The following is a 15,440-nucleotide window of genomic DNA, read 5'->3' on the forward strand; positions in this document are numbered from 1 at the left end:
CAGCACATCTAATAGCTGAGACATATTTCAGCTTGTGTCCCTTTGAGTGACAGCACGCTGCTATAAACACAGAAACGACCTCTCACACATCACAGTGTGAACAACATCAGTGTGTTACTCTGTGTCTGTGTCAGGTCTCACTGCAGGAGTTACGATCAGCCGTGCATTAATGTGAGAGCAGATGTATTACAGTGACTCTCCTCTAAAGCTGCGGCTCTTCACCGCTTTAATTGGATATATGCAAATCCACAGAAACTTTAAGGGATTAAAGTGCATTAAGGAGCGAGCGTACAGTGTGCACAGACGTGAGGACACAAACAGCTCTTATCTCTTTATCTCGCTCGCACAGCAGATTAAAGGCTGGAATTATTTTATCTGTTTTATCATTATCAACAAATCCCATGAAATGAATCCAAACAGCGTGCGTGCAGCTGCAGGCTGACAGACACACTGCTGCATCATCTGGATGATATCAGGCTGCACCAATAACAACAATATTTAGGAAAAGGTCATATTTTAATCCATACATGAAGTTTCTAACTTGGGGCCCCGCCTCATTAGGCTTTACTGCGCCTCTTTACCTGATTCACAGGTCTGCTCCTCCTCCTGATGACAAGCACAGTGTGAGAGGACAGAAGATTCAGGTTTTAATGGCCTGCTGAGACCTTTAGAAGATAAAAAAGGTGCATACTTCTACTCCACTGGGAACAACCTCTCAGTTTCACAGCTGGTCACTGCCACCGAGAGTTTGGAGGAGAAGAAGAGAGCCGCCAAAAACAAACCACTTCACAGCCTCACTGCATTACTCCTTAAAGAAGGGAGCGTGCGTCCTGCAGGGAGGGAGGGGGGGATTGGATGAGGCAGATCTGCAGGAGCTGGAGGCTGGAGGCTGCAGAGCGGCATCACGGTGTGAGGAGAATGACAGGAGCCCAGAGGAGAGCTGATGTCCCACTCTGTGTACAGGAGCTGGGCCGGCATGCTAATCGACCACTCGAGTCAGGAGGAGACAAAAATACTCAGAGGCTGATGCTGCGTGCTGAAAAACAGACGACGGGCCACTTTGATTCCATCTTAATGGAAGAACAGAGGCTGTCAGAAACTGTCCTCTCTTCTACTTTGAAGACAAATAAAACTGACACTGTTCAAACGCACTGTTGTCCTCACTCGTAGCAAAGACTTCCAGGTACACTCAACAAAAATATAAACGCAACACTTTTGTTTTTGCTCCCATGTTTCATGAGATGGACTTGAAGATCTAAACTTCATTCCAGATACACAATATTACCATTCCTCTCAAACATTGTTCACAAATCTGTCTAAATGTGTGATAGTGAGCACTTCTGCTTTGCTGAGATAATCCATCCCACCTCACAGGTGTGCCACATCAAGATGCTGATCTGACATCATGATTAGTGCACAGGTGTACCTTAAACTGCCCACAATAAAAGGCCACCCTGAAATGTGCATTTTGTTTCTGCTTTATTGGCGGTCTGGGGACTCAGAACCAGTCAGTATCTGGTGTGACCACCATTTGCCTCATGCAGTGCAACACATCTTCTTCACATAGAGTTTATCAGATTGTCTATTGTGGCCTGTGGAATGTTGGTCCACTCCTCTTCAATGGCTGTGCGAAGTTGCTGGATATTAGTGGGAACTGGTGCACACTGTCGTATACGCCGGTCAAGCACATCCCAAACATGTTCAATGGGTGACATGTCCGGTGAGTATGCTGGCCATGCAAGAACTGGGACATTTTCAGCTTCCAAGAATTGTGTACAGATCCTTGCAACATGGGGCCGTGCATTATCTTGCTGAAACATGAGGTGATGTTCATGGATGTATGGCACAACAATGGGCCTCAGGATCTCATCACGGTATCTCTGTGCATTCAAAATGCCATCAATAAAATGCACCTGTGTTCTTCGTCCATAACAGATGCCTGCCCATACCATGACCCCACCACCACCATGGGCCACTCGATCCACAACATTGACATCAGCAAAGCGCTCACCCACACGACGCCACACACGCTGTCTGCCATCTGCCCTGAACAATGTAAACCGAGATTCATCCGTGAAGAGAACACCTCTCCAACGTGCTAGACGCCATCGAATGTGAGCATTTGCCCACTCAAGTCTGTTACGGCGACGATCTGGAGTCAGGTTAAGACCCCGATGAGGACGACGAGCATGCAGTTGAGCTTCCCTGAGACGGTTTCTGACAGTTTGTGCAGAAATTGTTTGGTTATGCAAACCAATTGTTTCAGCAGCTGTCTGAGTGGCTGGTCTCAGACGATCTCGGAGGTGAACCTGCTGGATGTGGAGGTCCTGGGCTGGTGTGGTTACTCGTGGTCTGCGGTTGTGAGGCCGGTTGGATGTACTGCCATATTCTCTGAAACGCCTTTGGAGACGGCTTATGGTGGAGAAATGAACATTCAATGCACGAGCAACAGATCTGGTTGACATTTCTGCTGTCAGCATGCCAATTGCACGCTCCCTCAATGCTTGTGGCATCTGTGGCATTTTGCTGTGAGACAAAACTGCACATTTCAGGGTGGCCTTTTATTGTGGGCAGTTTGAGGTACACCTGTGCACTAATCATGATGTCAGATCAGCATCTTGATGTGGCACACCTGTGAGGTGGGATGGATTATCTCAGCAAAGCAGAAGTGCTCACTATCACACATTTAGACAGATTTGTGAACAATGTTTGAGAGGAATGGTAATATTGTGTATCTGGAATGAAGTTTAGATCTTCAAGTCCATCTCATGAAACATGGGAGCAAAAACAAAAGTGTTGCGTTTATATTTTTGTTGAGTGTAATAATAAGACTTTTTAACCATTTAAGTTTTGCACAATACTGACTATACACAAAATGTGCCGTGTTTCCATCGCTTTCTTAAAGAGCAGGTTTGGAGTTGGTACTGACTTAGACAGAGACTCCCAAATGACCGAAAACAGGTGAAGAAATGGAGCGTTAGCAGTGGTGAAGCAGCTAGCAGCGTTTTCTACAGGGGCAGCAGTCTAAGCAGAGACGCCCAGACTTTCCTCTCACCGGACATTTCCTCCAGCTCTTCAGGGGGAATCCCGAGGCGTTCCCAGGCCAGCTGAGAGACATGGTCTCTCCACCGTGTCCTAGGTCTCCCCCAAGGTCTCCTCCTGGTGGGACATGCCCAGCGGCTCTACACCGAGCTCCTCTTGGAGTCATTTACTATACTGTGATGCACAAAATGTTGGCGTTGGCCAACAAACTTGTACACCTGCACAAAGTTTGCAGTGTTAGTGGGAGGCGTCCCTGTAGGAGGCACCACCTTAAAATGCCTCAAAACTCTAACCCTAAACTCCAAATACAGGCAAAGAGCGGGGGGCATATCACTGTGCATAAGTTCTAATACAATTAAAACAAGGAACTCATAATAAAATATTACTCTGTACAGTTGTAACAGGGAACTAATCAATAGAGACCCCTTGAGGCCGCAGAGTGAACTGCATTTTTTAACACACTGCATTGGCTTCAAGTCTAAGCCCCGGAGGTAGCTCACTGCTGGAGCCACCCTCGAGTGGCCATTAAGTAACATCTTTAAAACCAGCAGCTTGTTGACAATGTTCCATTTTCCTCTTCACTTTATTCTCGAAGCTCTTTTTCTTAAGCTGCTGTTATCAAAGTCCTCAAGCTGCCCCATTCTGGATGAGTCAGAACATTTTTCTGACCACGTTTGGTACTTTATGATCAAGGGGAATATTGTGTGAAGGCTGGAGCACACAATGCTGTATAAAGGCTGTGCTGATGATGTTATCTCACTGATGGCTATTTTTAACCGTGCGGCTGTTTTTCACGTCAGAGCCCAGAAACAAATGCTGCAGGCCGACCTGACACTGGCTAGGCCTTCCAGGAATCTGCTTTGATTCCTCATTTGAAGACGTCAGGATGCTCCGTCAGGCGGCTGCACCACAGACACACCTGACCCTGAACAAGACGCTTGTTAAATCACTTCTCTTATCGAGTGATTCTGTTTGTGTTTGCAGGAAGGAACAAAGGCCGAGACAGTCTGAGCGGAGGATCGCTGGATGACAGCACCATTATGTGGAAGTGTTGCACGTACGTTACAGCTGCGCCGTGCTGACAGACATTCCTCTGCCTGACAGCGTGCAGCTGCCTCTTCAGGTGTGGAGAAGCCACACTCCATCACTGGCTAATTACCCGTGTCGCTCTGGAAGGTGACGAGGGGAAATCCCTGAGCTGAAGTGACAGCTGTCTCTGCAGCTCAGCAGGCTGCTAAAGGCTGACGAGAGCCGCAGAATACATGTCAGAGCCACTTCAGAGATTCTTCCTCTGTGGCTCCTCCTCCTCAGCCTGGAGCCTGGAGCTGACACATCTTCAAGGCTCAGTCATACCTGTGCTGACTGAATTTATTGTTGTATTTCAATACGACAGCGAGGTCCACAGATACACACACTCCAAAATAATAATATGGAATGTGTGCTTCCATAGGATTTAATAAGTTGAGCTGCAGCAGGTGCTGCTGATCATCAGTCCTTGATGAATTGATCATCAGCTCTGCAGCATTCAGGTGTGTGTTAACACAACAACAAGAGAGAAAGACAAAATCAATGGTGTTAGCGAAGCAGCTGTCAATCTGGACATCCTCACAAATTCTGATTAACACGAAACAGTGAATCCTCAAAAGCCTGAATGAACGGAAGCACAGCTGTGAAAAAGAACGGACCAAAATTCGATGTGACGCACAGGAAACCATGACTTGTTGCTGAGAGTGCTACTGAATTTAAACATATTAGCATGCAAACATTGACTCACTGCTGCACATTCATTTTCAAGATGTGATCAGCTCCTCTCAGATCACATTTCAATGTCTGCAGGAAGTGCTGGTGTGGGTGCACGCCGTGTGCGAGGAGAACCGATTTGTCAGGACAAGAAAAAAAAAAAAACCTGAGCGGAGCCACTCGAGAGCCCGATCGCTGCCAATCAGAGACAATTATGTGATGCAAACTGAGAGCACAGCTAAAAAACCCCCAGCGTGGCTAATCTGTCTATCAGCAGCGAGCATTATCAACCATCCTGTCGACAGGAAAACCACAACAGGCCACCCAGAGACACGAAGCCCAGCTGGAAGAGCGAAGAGTCGGAAATGTAAATAGATACGAGCCTGAGGGGATCTGTGGGAGCACAGCCCACATAACAACCTGTCAAATTAATAGTGTGTGGGAGAGTAAGAGGAATGGATGGAGAGAAACGTTGGCGCTCTCTGTTCATTAGCAGGCGTGGAGATGGGAGCGGCATGTGTCGTTAACCGGCCAATTTAAGGAGGCCGTAAAAGCAGAGATGTTGGCGTTTTTTTTTTTTTTAGCTCGATGATTCCATTTGGAGACATTTTCTGGCCTCCATTTCACTTTCTGATGAACACAGACCAATATCTTACATAAAGCAGAGAAATGTCTCCCGCCGCACACACAGTGATGAGTTCCAGTTTGAAAGGATTAGCTGTAACCTTGGCCGATGTTTGTGCTGTTTTCTGCTGCTGCTCCCAGCAGAGACAGACCGCAGCGACTCAATACACCATGACACCAATTAGCGGGGTAAATAATGGCACAGGCCGGCACAAGCGCTCCCTCTGCGGGCCCCCCCCCACCCCACCCCCACCTCGCTGATCTCCCCGGTCTGTTGGTATCAAAGCAACTTTTCTTCCCTGCCTGAAATTTAAGATCAAAGGGCAGCACTAACTCATCAATGGCCTCCCCCTTCCCCTACAGCAGCTCAATAACCAGCGCACATTATCAGCAGCCTGTCGCACCTCCCACTGCTAAAAAGACAGAATGGACGGCTCTGGTGTGCAGTCATTTTCCTGAGCAGCCAGCGTGAAGCCGGGCCAGGTCTGAGAGATCACAGCGCCCCTTTCCACACCAACATGACAATCAATATTCTGTTATTGTTAGATGAAACCAACACGTCTGTCTGACTCTGTGTATGTGTGTGTGTTATGTTTGCGATGACAACTGACAAGCCCGTTATCACTCGGTGAGGGCAGTCACTGAGCTGCAGCAGGAAGCTGTGGAGCTTCAGGCTGAACAGCAGCAGCAGACAGAGGCAGATAATCTGTGTGTGACCTGATCAAAACCAGGAAGTGGGCTCAATGATCAGGTTCAGAGCAGCACAGTGATCAGCAAAGAGGTCTGTGACGGAGCAGAGGAGGCAAAGGGTCCATGGGTCTCAGTCAAAAGTGCAAAACGATGACTAAAACAATAATAACATTGCAAATGAGGAAAAATACAGCTTGTTGATGATACTGAGGCTGAAAATTTAATTAATTATATGTGATAATTAATTAATAATTCAGTGTGTCAGGTGATGCCATGATGGTGGATCTCCTAGGTGATGGTTTGGGTCCTGTGTTTACACTTCACATTCACACTTGTGCACACACAGACACACACACACATTCACACAACAGCGTGACAGCTACTGAGAGTCAGACCGCTTGATTTTTTACAATAACACGATCCATGTTTTTACCGTTTCCCGAACAAACCTGTGAATTATCACACAAACGTCTCATCTCCACCTACCCGTGCAGCTCTTTGAGAGACACAGAGATCTTCAGGTGGTGTCCCAACACATGGAGGGCTGTCAGGATGTCGGCCCATTGCACCATCTCACCCAGGGGACCCCCCTTCAGCACTTTGGGACTGAAGACGTCCCCTGACTCCTCTGTGAGAAATCCCACATGGATGAGAATCTGAAGAAAGAGGAGAGCAAACACAGTCAGTGTTGTGTTGTGTGTGTTAAAGAGTAAATCCAAATATTGTTTATGGATCAGTGATGTCACATTTGAAAAATAATCGAGTATCTAATGAGCGCGAGGAAGCGCTGACTGACGGCACATCCACGCCAACACAACTCCTTGAAAACACAATTAACTGTGCATGAAGCCCAGATGGAAACTGACCTGTGGAGAGCTAATTATATGCAGAACAGAACGTGAGCAGTTTAATTGCTGCTGGGGAAGGACAGAACTCCCAGGCTGCTGAAAATTTAATGACATTGGATTCCTTAACAGATGGCAGCATTTTATTTTTTCATTCCTCGACTGTGTTAAAAAACTATTTATTCATCTAGCAGACCACATGTGTGTTCACGTGATGTTATTAATAAGACATTTACAAACCGCCTGCACACTGTGAGCTAAAACAGAAACAGGAAAAGGTGTTTGTTCAGATCTATGTGGAAGTACCGAAACACGTATGTTATGCTGTTCGTAGATGAGTTTCAACAGTCGCAATGCGCCTCCCAAACACTGGGTGGAGCCGGAGAGCAATTTTAAAATTAAACTCTGTTGTGTTATTTCAAATACTGCCTCACTCATGATGAGTTAATGCATGAACATCATGGTTTTATGTGATTACTTCACAGCAGCTGACCGGTTAATTAGCGACGCACTTTCCTCCTGTGAGTGTTTGTTTGCGAAAAATAGCAGACACACACACACACACACACACACCATCACATCACCAGTGACTCAAACATGTCAGGGACAACCTGCTGGAGACATGTCCTTCATCCAGAGGGACAGGGACCTTTACTGTAAACAAACACACCGTCACAGTAAACAAACACAGGCGTCCCCGCACGTCATCCACAGAGTGATTTATTCAAGTAAAATACCAGGAAGAAAGGAAGGTAAATAAAGAGACAGCAAACCAAACACTACTTGGGTCCATATTACAAAGCCTTTAAGAACTGTCCTCTTTGTTCAGCCATAGTACAAATCAGCTTCAAGTCTAAAGAGCTGATGTGAGAGGAAGAAGTTCAAAGAGAGTCCAACAGAACCAGACTGTCAGAGACAGGAAGAGAAACACGTGGAAGGTTCTGGAAAGAAAACTAGTGAGAGATGAGTCTGAAGAGCCGAGAACAGCTGCAGAGACACTAGTGAAGGATTTAACCAGGTCTGGACCTGAAGAGTCAGAGAAGACCATCACTAGAGTCCTGCACAGGAATGGACTGCAGAGAAGACACCTCCAAACCAGACTGAAGTCTGCTAGAGACCACCTGGAGACAGAGCACACAGACTGAAGTCTGCTAGAGTCCACCTGGAGACAGAGCACACAGACTGAAGTCTGCTAGAGACCACCTGGAGACAGAGCACACAGACTGAAGTCTGCTAGAGTCCACCTGGAGACAGAGCACACAGACTGAAGTCTGCTAGAGACCACCTGGAGACAGAGCACACAGACTGAAGTCTGCTAGAGTCCACCTGGAGACAGAGCACACAGACTGAAGTCTGCTAGAGTCCACCTGGAGACAGAGCACACAGACTGAAGTCTGCTAGAGACCACCTGGAGACAGAGCACACAGACTGAAGTCTGCTAGAGACCACCTGGAGACGGAGCACACAGACTGAAGTCATTTAGTCAGATAAAGCTAAACTAGAGCTCTGTGCTCAGAGAGATGTCGTCTTCATGTGGAGACAGAAAGGAGAGGCGTAGAACCCAAAGAACATGGTTCATACAGTCAAACATGGAGGTGGCAGTATGATGCTGTGAGGAGGATTCAGTCAGTCTGGAACTGTGGGTCTTATTAAAAACTTCTTCCAGGAGATCACAGCCCTGACTGAAAATCTGTAGACTAAATTCCAGGGTCCATGCAGGAGACCCTCAAAGCTGGAGGAGGCTGAAAGATTCACCAAAGAAGAATGGATGAGGATTCCTCAGCAGACTCAAACTTCATAATAATTCTGCCTCTAGCAGCATGTCCGCATATTAGCCTTCTGCTAAGCTAACAGTCAGTCAGTCTGTTTCAATGTGTTTCTGTGGATTTGTGATGAGGCTGAAGCAGGTGGAACGTCTTATAAACTGTAGCGTCTATAAGAGCAGTCTGTCTGGAAGTATTTCCTGCTTTGTCAGATGAATGCTTCAGCGCTGCCGAACACCATTTGCAGTGTTTAACGTCGGGCTATTTTTACTGCTGTGTTCTGGGCTGAAAAGATGTGAAGAGCCTAAGGCAAAGATGTCTGCCGGCTGGAGCGCCACGGGCAGACACACCACTTTCAACACTGTACAAAACACTGTGTCATCAACACGGCACAAAACAGTGCAGAAGGTCAGTCAGAGGGTGATGGGTGTTATTTCAGGGTTATACAAGTAACCTTTTCACTCTAATATAACATATATTATGCTGTGTTTGTCTGCGCCCGTCTCTTCTTCACATTTTGCAGGGTTAAGGACGTTTCTGGGCTGACGATTTTTGTTCATCTTTGTATACAGTTTATGTTGAAGGCTGAAAGTGCAGAGAAATGAAATCCAGGCAACCAGCGTAAGATGAAAAGAGCTGCAGTCGGTGAGCTCCATCGATGTGCTGTTGGCTTCAGTAAATGTTAAAAGTGTGAAGAGAAAACAGCTTTCAGCCACAACAGGACAGCTAAATGATGAACGTCTGTCTTGTGAAGGTGTTCATAAATTCAGCAGGGAGACTCCAATGTCACAGCTCTTTGACACCGGGTGGAGGTGTCCCCCTAAATGTCAGCGGTGAAAGTGCACTAAAGCCAATCAGTGGCCGTCGGCAGCTTCTCTCCATCATCATCTGCTCATGTCTGTAAAGATTCTCATAACGCAGCCCAAGATAAAAGAGCAAAATGTTTGTCCCACAAAACGTCACAGCTGTTCTGCTGGCATGTGGGCATCAGAGGACGTTTCCATGAATGTTTGATGCAAACAGAGTTTTTCCTCTTTAACGCTGAAGCAGCTGGATTTACAGGAGCGGAGGAAAACAAACAACAACTTTACACAGACTCATCATCGGACTCATCATCGGACTCATCATCAGACGTCTTCTCACATCTCACGCTGTCCCCCTCCTGTGTGTGTGTGTGTCATATTCACCCTCTTCTGCTCTCTCCAGCGGCCTCGCAGTTTGTCGTCCAGCCGCCGAGCAGCGGAGGCCCACTGTGCCGCCAGCCTGCGGATGCGTCTCCTCATGAAGCTCAGAGACTCCTTCCCAGTGCCGACCTGCTCCAGCAGTGTCCCGACATCGGACTGGAAGCCAGCCTACAGCACAGCGAACAAAAGACGTGACGTTATACAAGGACAGAGATGAAAATCAAAATAAATCAGATTTTATGTATGTGTAGATATTTTTAAATTTCACTTTACAACTTTCTGAATGCTTCCTTTGCCATATACTCTGTGACAGCTGTGAGGAAAACTGGGGCATCTGGATTTTTATTGGGTACATTTGTAATGCAGAATTAATTTAGGCTCATTATTATTTTAAATAGACAGTATAACACTTCAGAAACACTGTGGGTGATGTCATGGATGCTTCATCAATAGTGGTGTACAGCTGATGGATGCTCAGCCACCCACTCACCCACCCCAGCAGTCATTCATTGAAGTTAAAATGATGCCATTATGAGGCGTCATGAGAGCCTCGGTGAGAGTCTGAAGAGGTAAAGGATGCAGACTGATGCTGATGCATTAAGTGATAAAACAGCTTCTGTGTCGTTGCTTCAAGACGTCCTGTTCAGCTGCAGACTGTTGGCTGCAGCCTCTGTTTGAACCCGATTGTCCTGGGTACATGTGTAAAGTTACTTTGCTGCTTAGTGAGAGCCTGCACAGAAACCTCCTGATCCGGGTTGATCGTTCAGCCTGAAGCAGAAAGTGAAACAGGCTGTTTTTCTGGAAGTAAAGCTCTTTTCATTGGAGGTGGTGAGGAGCGTTCAGAGCACGGACAGCCTGTCATATCGTGTTATCTTCCTGTGCCCCGAGGCGAGGCCTCTCCGACAGGCTGCCGGAGGGACTCCAGGATTTTCCTCAAATAGTCTGCTCTCATTTTTACATCTCCTCCTCTGCAGGCTGTAATCTCTGCATCACCAGGATGTGATTATTAATCAATGCAGTAACTGAATGTGGGAGCTCAGAGGACTTATAAACACAGAGAGGAGAAAGAGTCGTATAAACACTCTGAAAAGAGCAAAAATCGATATGCAGAGCCGAGCTGTGCAGGTGGATCACCGCTCCATGTGTCGCAGGAGCGAAGCCTTAGGATCAGACTCAGGGAATACAGGCGGCAATTAGAGAGAGAGCTGCAGGGAGGACTCCAGTCAGAGCTCATTGCATTATGGCAGGAGTGTTCAAAATAAAAAGGAAATGAGGCATGGAGGCAAATAGAAATGAGAAGTGAGACTGACAGCGAGCACCCTGAGAGAGCCGAGGTACAGCTGCAGCAGCAGATCAACAAAAACAAATCCATATTTGTACACCGTGTCTCAGCACACTGATAAACACCGCTGCATGGCGCTCGGAGAGGACTCCTCAGTGGAGACATCCGCTGCTTCGCTTCACCTGCCAGCAACCATTTTCACTTGGAAAGCATCATCGTTCCCCCCAAAGTTCATCTCCCCAGCAGAGAGCACTCCTCCAATACATGACACACCACACGCCCAAAAGTATGTGGACACCAGCCCCAGCTTGTGTCTGCTCATAATCTAAAGCTGCAACAATGAGTCAATGAATGGAAGCTTCACCTGAAACAGGAACATTGTGATTGATTAATCCTGGACAACTTATCAATAATGCAAATGAAGACTTCCATCTTTACAGCTAAAGCTGCACAGTGTCCATTTACTTTTGGTCATACAGTGTAAATGTTACCTGTTTTTTGGGTGGAGGCTGAAAGGTGGGCGTAGCAGTCTGGTTCCTCCAGGCCAACGGGGGGCAGAACCACTCCACCTCGCTCAGGTAGATGAGGAAGGAGCAGTCCGAGCCGTCCACCCCGTAAAAGGCATAGCACGGATCCGAAGTCCAGCGAGCCCGCATCCACTAGGAGACAGAAACATGTGGATACGCGTATACATAGACTCTGCATACAGATCGCCTCCTGGTGGCTGGCCGCAGCATTAGCACAAGAGCCTTTAAGCATGCAGTTATTACAGGTGAGTAATGACGAGCTGTCTGACGCAGGCAACGACTGTGTGTGTGGAACTGTGAGCTGTGATTTGAGGACTTACGTCCATCTTACTGGGACAGTCTGGATAACGTGGATCTTTGGGAATCTCACACTGTCCGAAGGGTCCGTCTCTGCCTGTAGGAAGGACAGAGAAGCAGCTGTTTATCACAGCAGACATGAGACACACAGAAAACATGATTCTTTTCACCACTGGTCCCTCCTACATTTACACACTTTGCACAACAATAGTTGTACATCTCTCTTTGTTTATAAGACGATACACTTTTTTTTAGTGCAAACCATAGTTAAAGTAGGTTTTAAGTAGGTTGTAGGGCAGCAGTGGCTCAGTGGTAGAGCAGGGTTGTCCAATAATCGGAAGGTTGGCGGTTCGATCCCAGCTCTGCGTCAGTCTCCCCCTGGGAAACTGTGGCTACATCTGTAGTTTACCACTGCCACTCTGTGTGAATGAATAATTCATATAAGTTCGATGTATTATTATTATTAATAATAAATGCAAACATGGTTTTCTTTAAGCTAGGGACACACTGCACGACTTTCACAGACTGACACTGGTGATGGCAGTTTAAAGGTTAAACAAACACACCAGCTGGTGGCCGAGAAGCATCAATTTGTTGCACAAAAGAAGAAGAAGAAGAAGAAGAAGGAAAGGTAAACAAACATGGACGACAATCAGCTCGCTGCTTCTGCTGTGCACCTGCAGGTGTCTGCAACTATAATCCCAGATTCAATTTAATCCTCAAAATGACATGATACAGTGAGATTATCAGAGAGTTAGCACGAGTAGAACTGCCTGGGGGGCAGATACAAACATCCACATCTTTCCCCTGTTTGTATGGCAGAGCTTTTGTCCGACCACAGCACAGCTCTCCAGATGCTGCTGCATCATAGTCACATGACTTCGGCTGGTTAATGGGATCTGGCTCGGCCTTCTTTATTAGCCTTCAGTCATCGCGCCGGGCAGCAAATAGAAGGCAGACAGCGTGATTTAAATCCACGGCTCTGTCCTTCCTGTGTGCAACACTCTACCTCATTAAAACCTGTCAGCTAACTCGTCTGTTGTCATAATGTCTGACTTCATTTAACCAAACAGAACGTGGCGGCCGCAGCTCTCATCACGAGTGGTCCGTCGTTATCATGCTAATCAGACAGAGCGGGAGGCACTTATTGTCTGTGATTGCGCTCCTCCATGCCTGGAAGGATGCTGGTGGAGGAGCTGCACCTCTAATGAGGCTCACCAGCGCCAGAAGAAAGAACAGAAAGAGGAGAGGAAGGGATGGGGGGTGTTTTTTTATGAATCACACTAATGCAGTCTATCTATAGTAAACCCAGTGAGTGGGCAGCAGACGGAGCTTATTACTCTCTCGTTTATCCCTGTTCACTCCAAAGGCTGCAGGAGGTACGCTGCAATGCAAAATACAAACACAACTAATTAGCAAAGAAAACACAGTGAAGATCAATATTTACCACACAGAATCTCAGCTCTGATAATTACTCCATCTACACAACAGAGTTGATGTTGTTTAATCTGATATGTGACAAAACACATCCAGAGCAGATACGTGGAGTGACTGAGGAGCTGAGACCAGGCCCATCACATGGTCTAACAACACAGCGGTAATCCAACCTGTCAGCTCACTGTAGGCCTGAGGAGAAGCGGATCAGGTGGATCCAGAGTGCTGCAGGTGATAATCCTCCCATGATACAGCTGGGATTCCTCAAGGTTCGATCTTAGGTCCTCTGATATTCACTATCCATTAATGTGCTGATGAAAGCCAGCTCGACCTAACTCAGCTCTTCCACCACCCTGCAGCTGTAATCCTGGTTTTCATGACACGCCACCAAAGGAGGAAGCAGATGTTCGCCCAGAAGGCTGGGGCGAACTTTAGTTCAGGTTAGTGGTAAAGTAATCAGTTGATATCTAAAAGAAGGATCCAGGGTGTGTGCTGCTATAAAACCTGTCTGACTGCTAACTGGTCTGTTTTATATGGTGCTTTTCCACCTACTCAGAGGTACTCAAAGCACTTTACACCACTTCACATTAACCCTTTTGCACACACACACCAATGGTGTAACAACAGTGTCCTGCCCACGGACACATCAGCACCCATCCAGAGCAGGCGATCCAACCACGAACCTCACGTTTAGAGCACTGAGGTGATGACCTGAGGGTGAGTAGAACCTTTCAAGTAGCTATTTAATATATCAAATATCAATGAAAGTCCTCACAAAGATAGCTGCACAAGGGTTTGTGTGTGTGTGTACCTCTGTTGCCGGCCATGCTGCGCTGAAGGAGCTGCTCCACCCTCACCGCCATGTCGGACATGTTCTGGGCGATAGCCTGGATCCGCTCCACCAACCCTATCGGCTGAATCCTTATGTGCACACACACACACACACACAGACACACACACCTTCTGTTAGTGCCCGCTTCCCTCCAGCTGTTGTTCAAACATTAATTATCTCGTGGCGTTAAATAGGAAAAGACAGACAGACTGAAAGTTATTTGCGTGATAATAAAGTAACTCAGCGGCTGAACGCAGGTCTGTGGGGGAATGAAACACAATTAGCTGCTTGCAGAGCGTCTTTCACTGCAGTTGAACTGTGTGGCCTTAAAGATGCAGCTAAACAATAAGGAGACAAACGCAGTGAAAGAAACAAAGACTGAAGACGGTTCAGTCCAGGACTCCGGTCTTATTAAAGTTTCATTTCATCTCAGAGCCTGAATTTATTTCCAGTTCTGCTTCTGTACACGTTTACAGCAGAAACACCCACAACATGTTCACCGCTCAGCAGGGGGCAGAAAATTCAGCTCTGTGTGTAACAATAGACCTTCAAAGAAGGGAGAGCAAATGTTTTAACACCTTCAGACACACTGCGGCTCCTCCATTAATACTTCAAGAATTTATGCAATGAATTATGAAAAATTCTGGAAAAATCTGCACCTAGCGACCTTTTCCAACCCAAGCCTATTTTTAAAGGCCTCAGCTTGAAAATGCCCAAAATGAATAGAGTATATCTCAGCAACCACAAGGTGTATTTGGATACTTTGGGTGTCATAATAAAGGGAACACCTAGGAGATTTGCTCAGATGTGTAAGTATTAGTTAGGCTCTCGTAAATTAAGACGGCACACATTAAAAATGAAAAAAAAAAATTCTCGTCTGTTGAAAATTCACATTTCTACAATGAATATCTTCTTGAAATGATGCAGTTAAAGCACCCAATATTATATCAAGCTGTAGCTAAGCATGTGGAAATTATCTCTGCCAAGTTTAATTTCATTCTAATTAAGGGGAACAAAATTACAGAGGGTTAAGTCCAACCTATGTAGACATCATTTTCAAGAAAGCAGATTTCTACAGGAGAGTAGGGCAGGTAGAGATTCTAGGAGGAGATCAATTAACTGATTTCTCAGCAGCACCTCTGCAAGATAGAGGACCAGTCTTCCAGGTCTCTGTTGCTGT

The 15,440-nt window shown here is 46.5% G+C and overlaps 1 protein-coding gene across 1 annotated transcript in view; it reads right to left on the bottom strand.

Moving 5' to 3' along the window:
* The window catches only part of mgat5b (alpha-1,6-mannosylglycoprotein 6-beta-N-acetylglucosaminyltransferase B), a 37,843-nt gene that overhangs the window by 11,429 nt on the left and 10,974 nt on the right, over positions 1-15,440 (bottom strand). Inside the window, exons 4-8 of the mRNA XM_028411833.1 lie at positions 14,240-14,349; positions 12,018-12,091; positions 11,662-11,829; positions 9,892-10,056; positions 6,583-6,752 (exon numbers count right to left, since the gene is read on the bottom strand). Of these exons, the coding sequence (XP_028267634.1) occupies positions 6,583-6,752; positions 9,892-10,056; positions 11,662-11,829; positions 12,018-12,091; positions 14,240-14,349 (687 nt within the window). The remainder of the gene's footprint in view (positions 1-6,582; positions 6,753-9,891; positions 10,057-11,661; positions 11,830-12,017; positions 12,092-14,239; positions 14,350-15,440) is intronic.

The sequence above is a fragment of the Parambassis ranga genome, chromosome 8 (genome assembly GCF_900634625.1).
Source record: "Parambassis ranga chromosome 8, fParRan2.1, whole genome shotgun sequence".
In the NCBI taxonomy this organism is placed as follows: domain Eukaryota; kingdom Metazoa; phylum Chordata; class Actinopteri; family Ambassidae; genus Parambassis; species Parambassis ranga.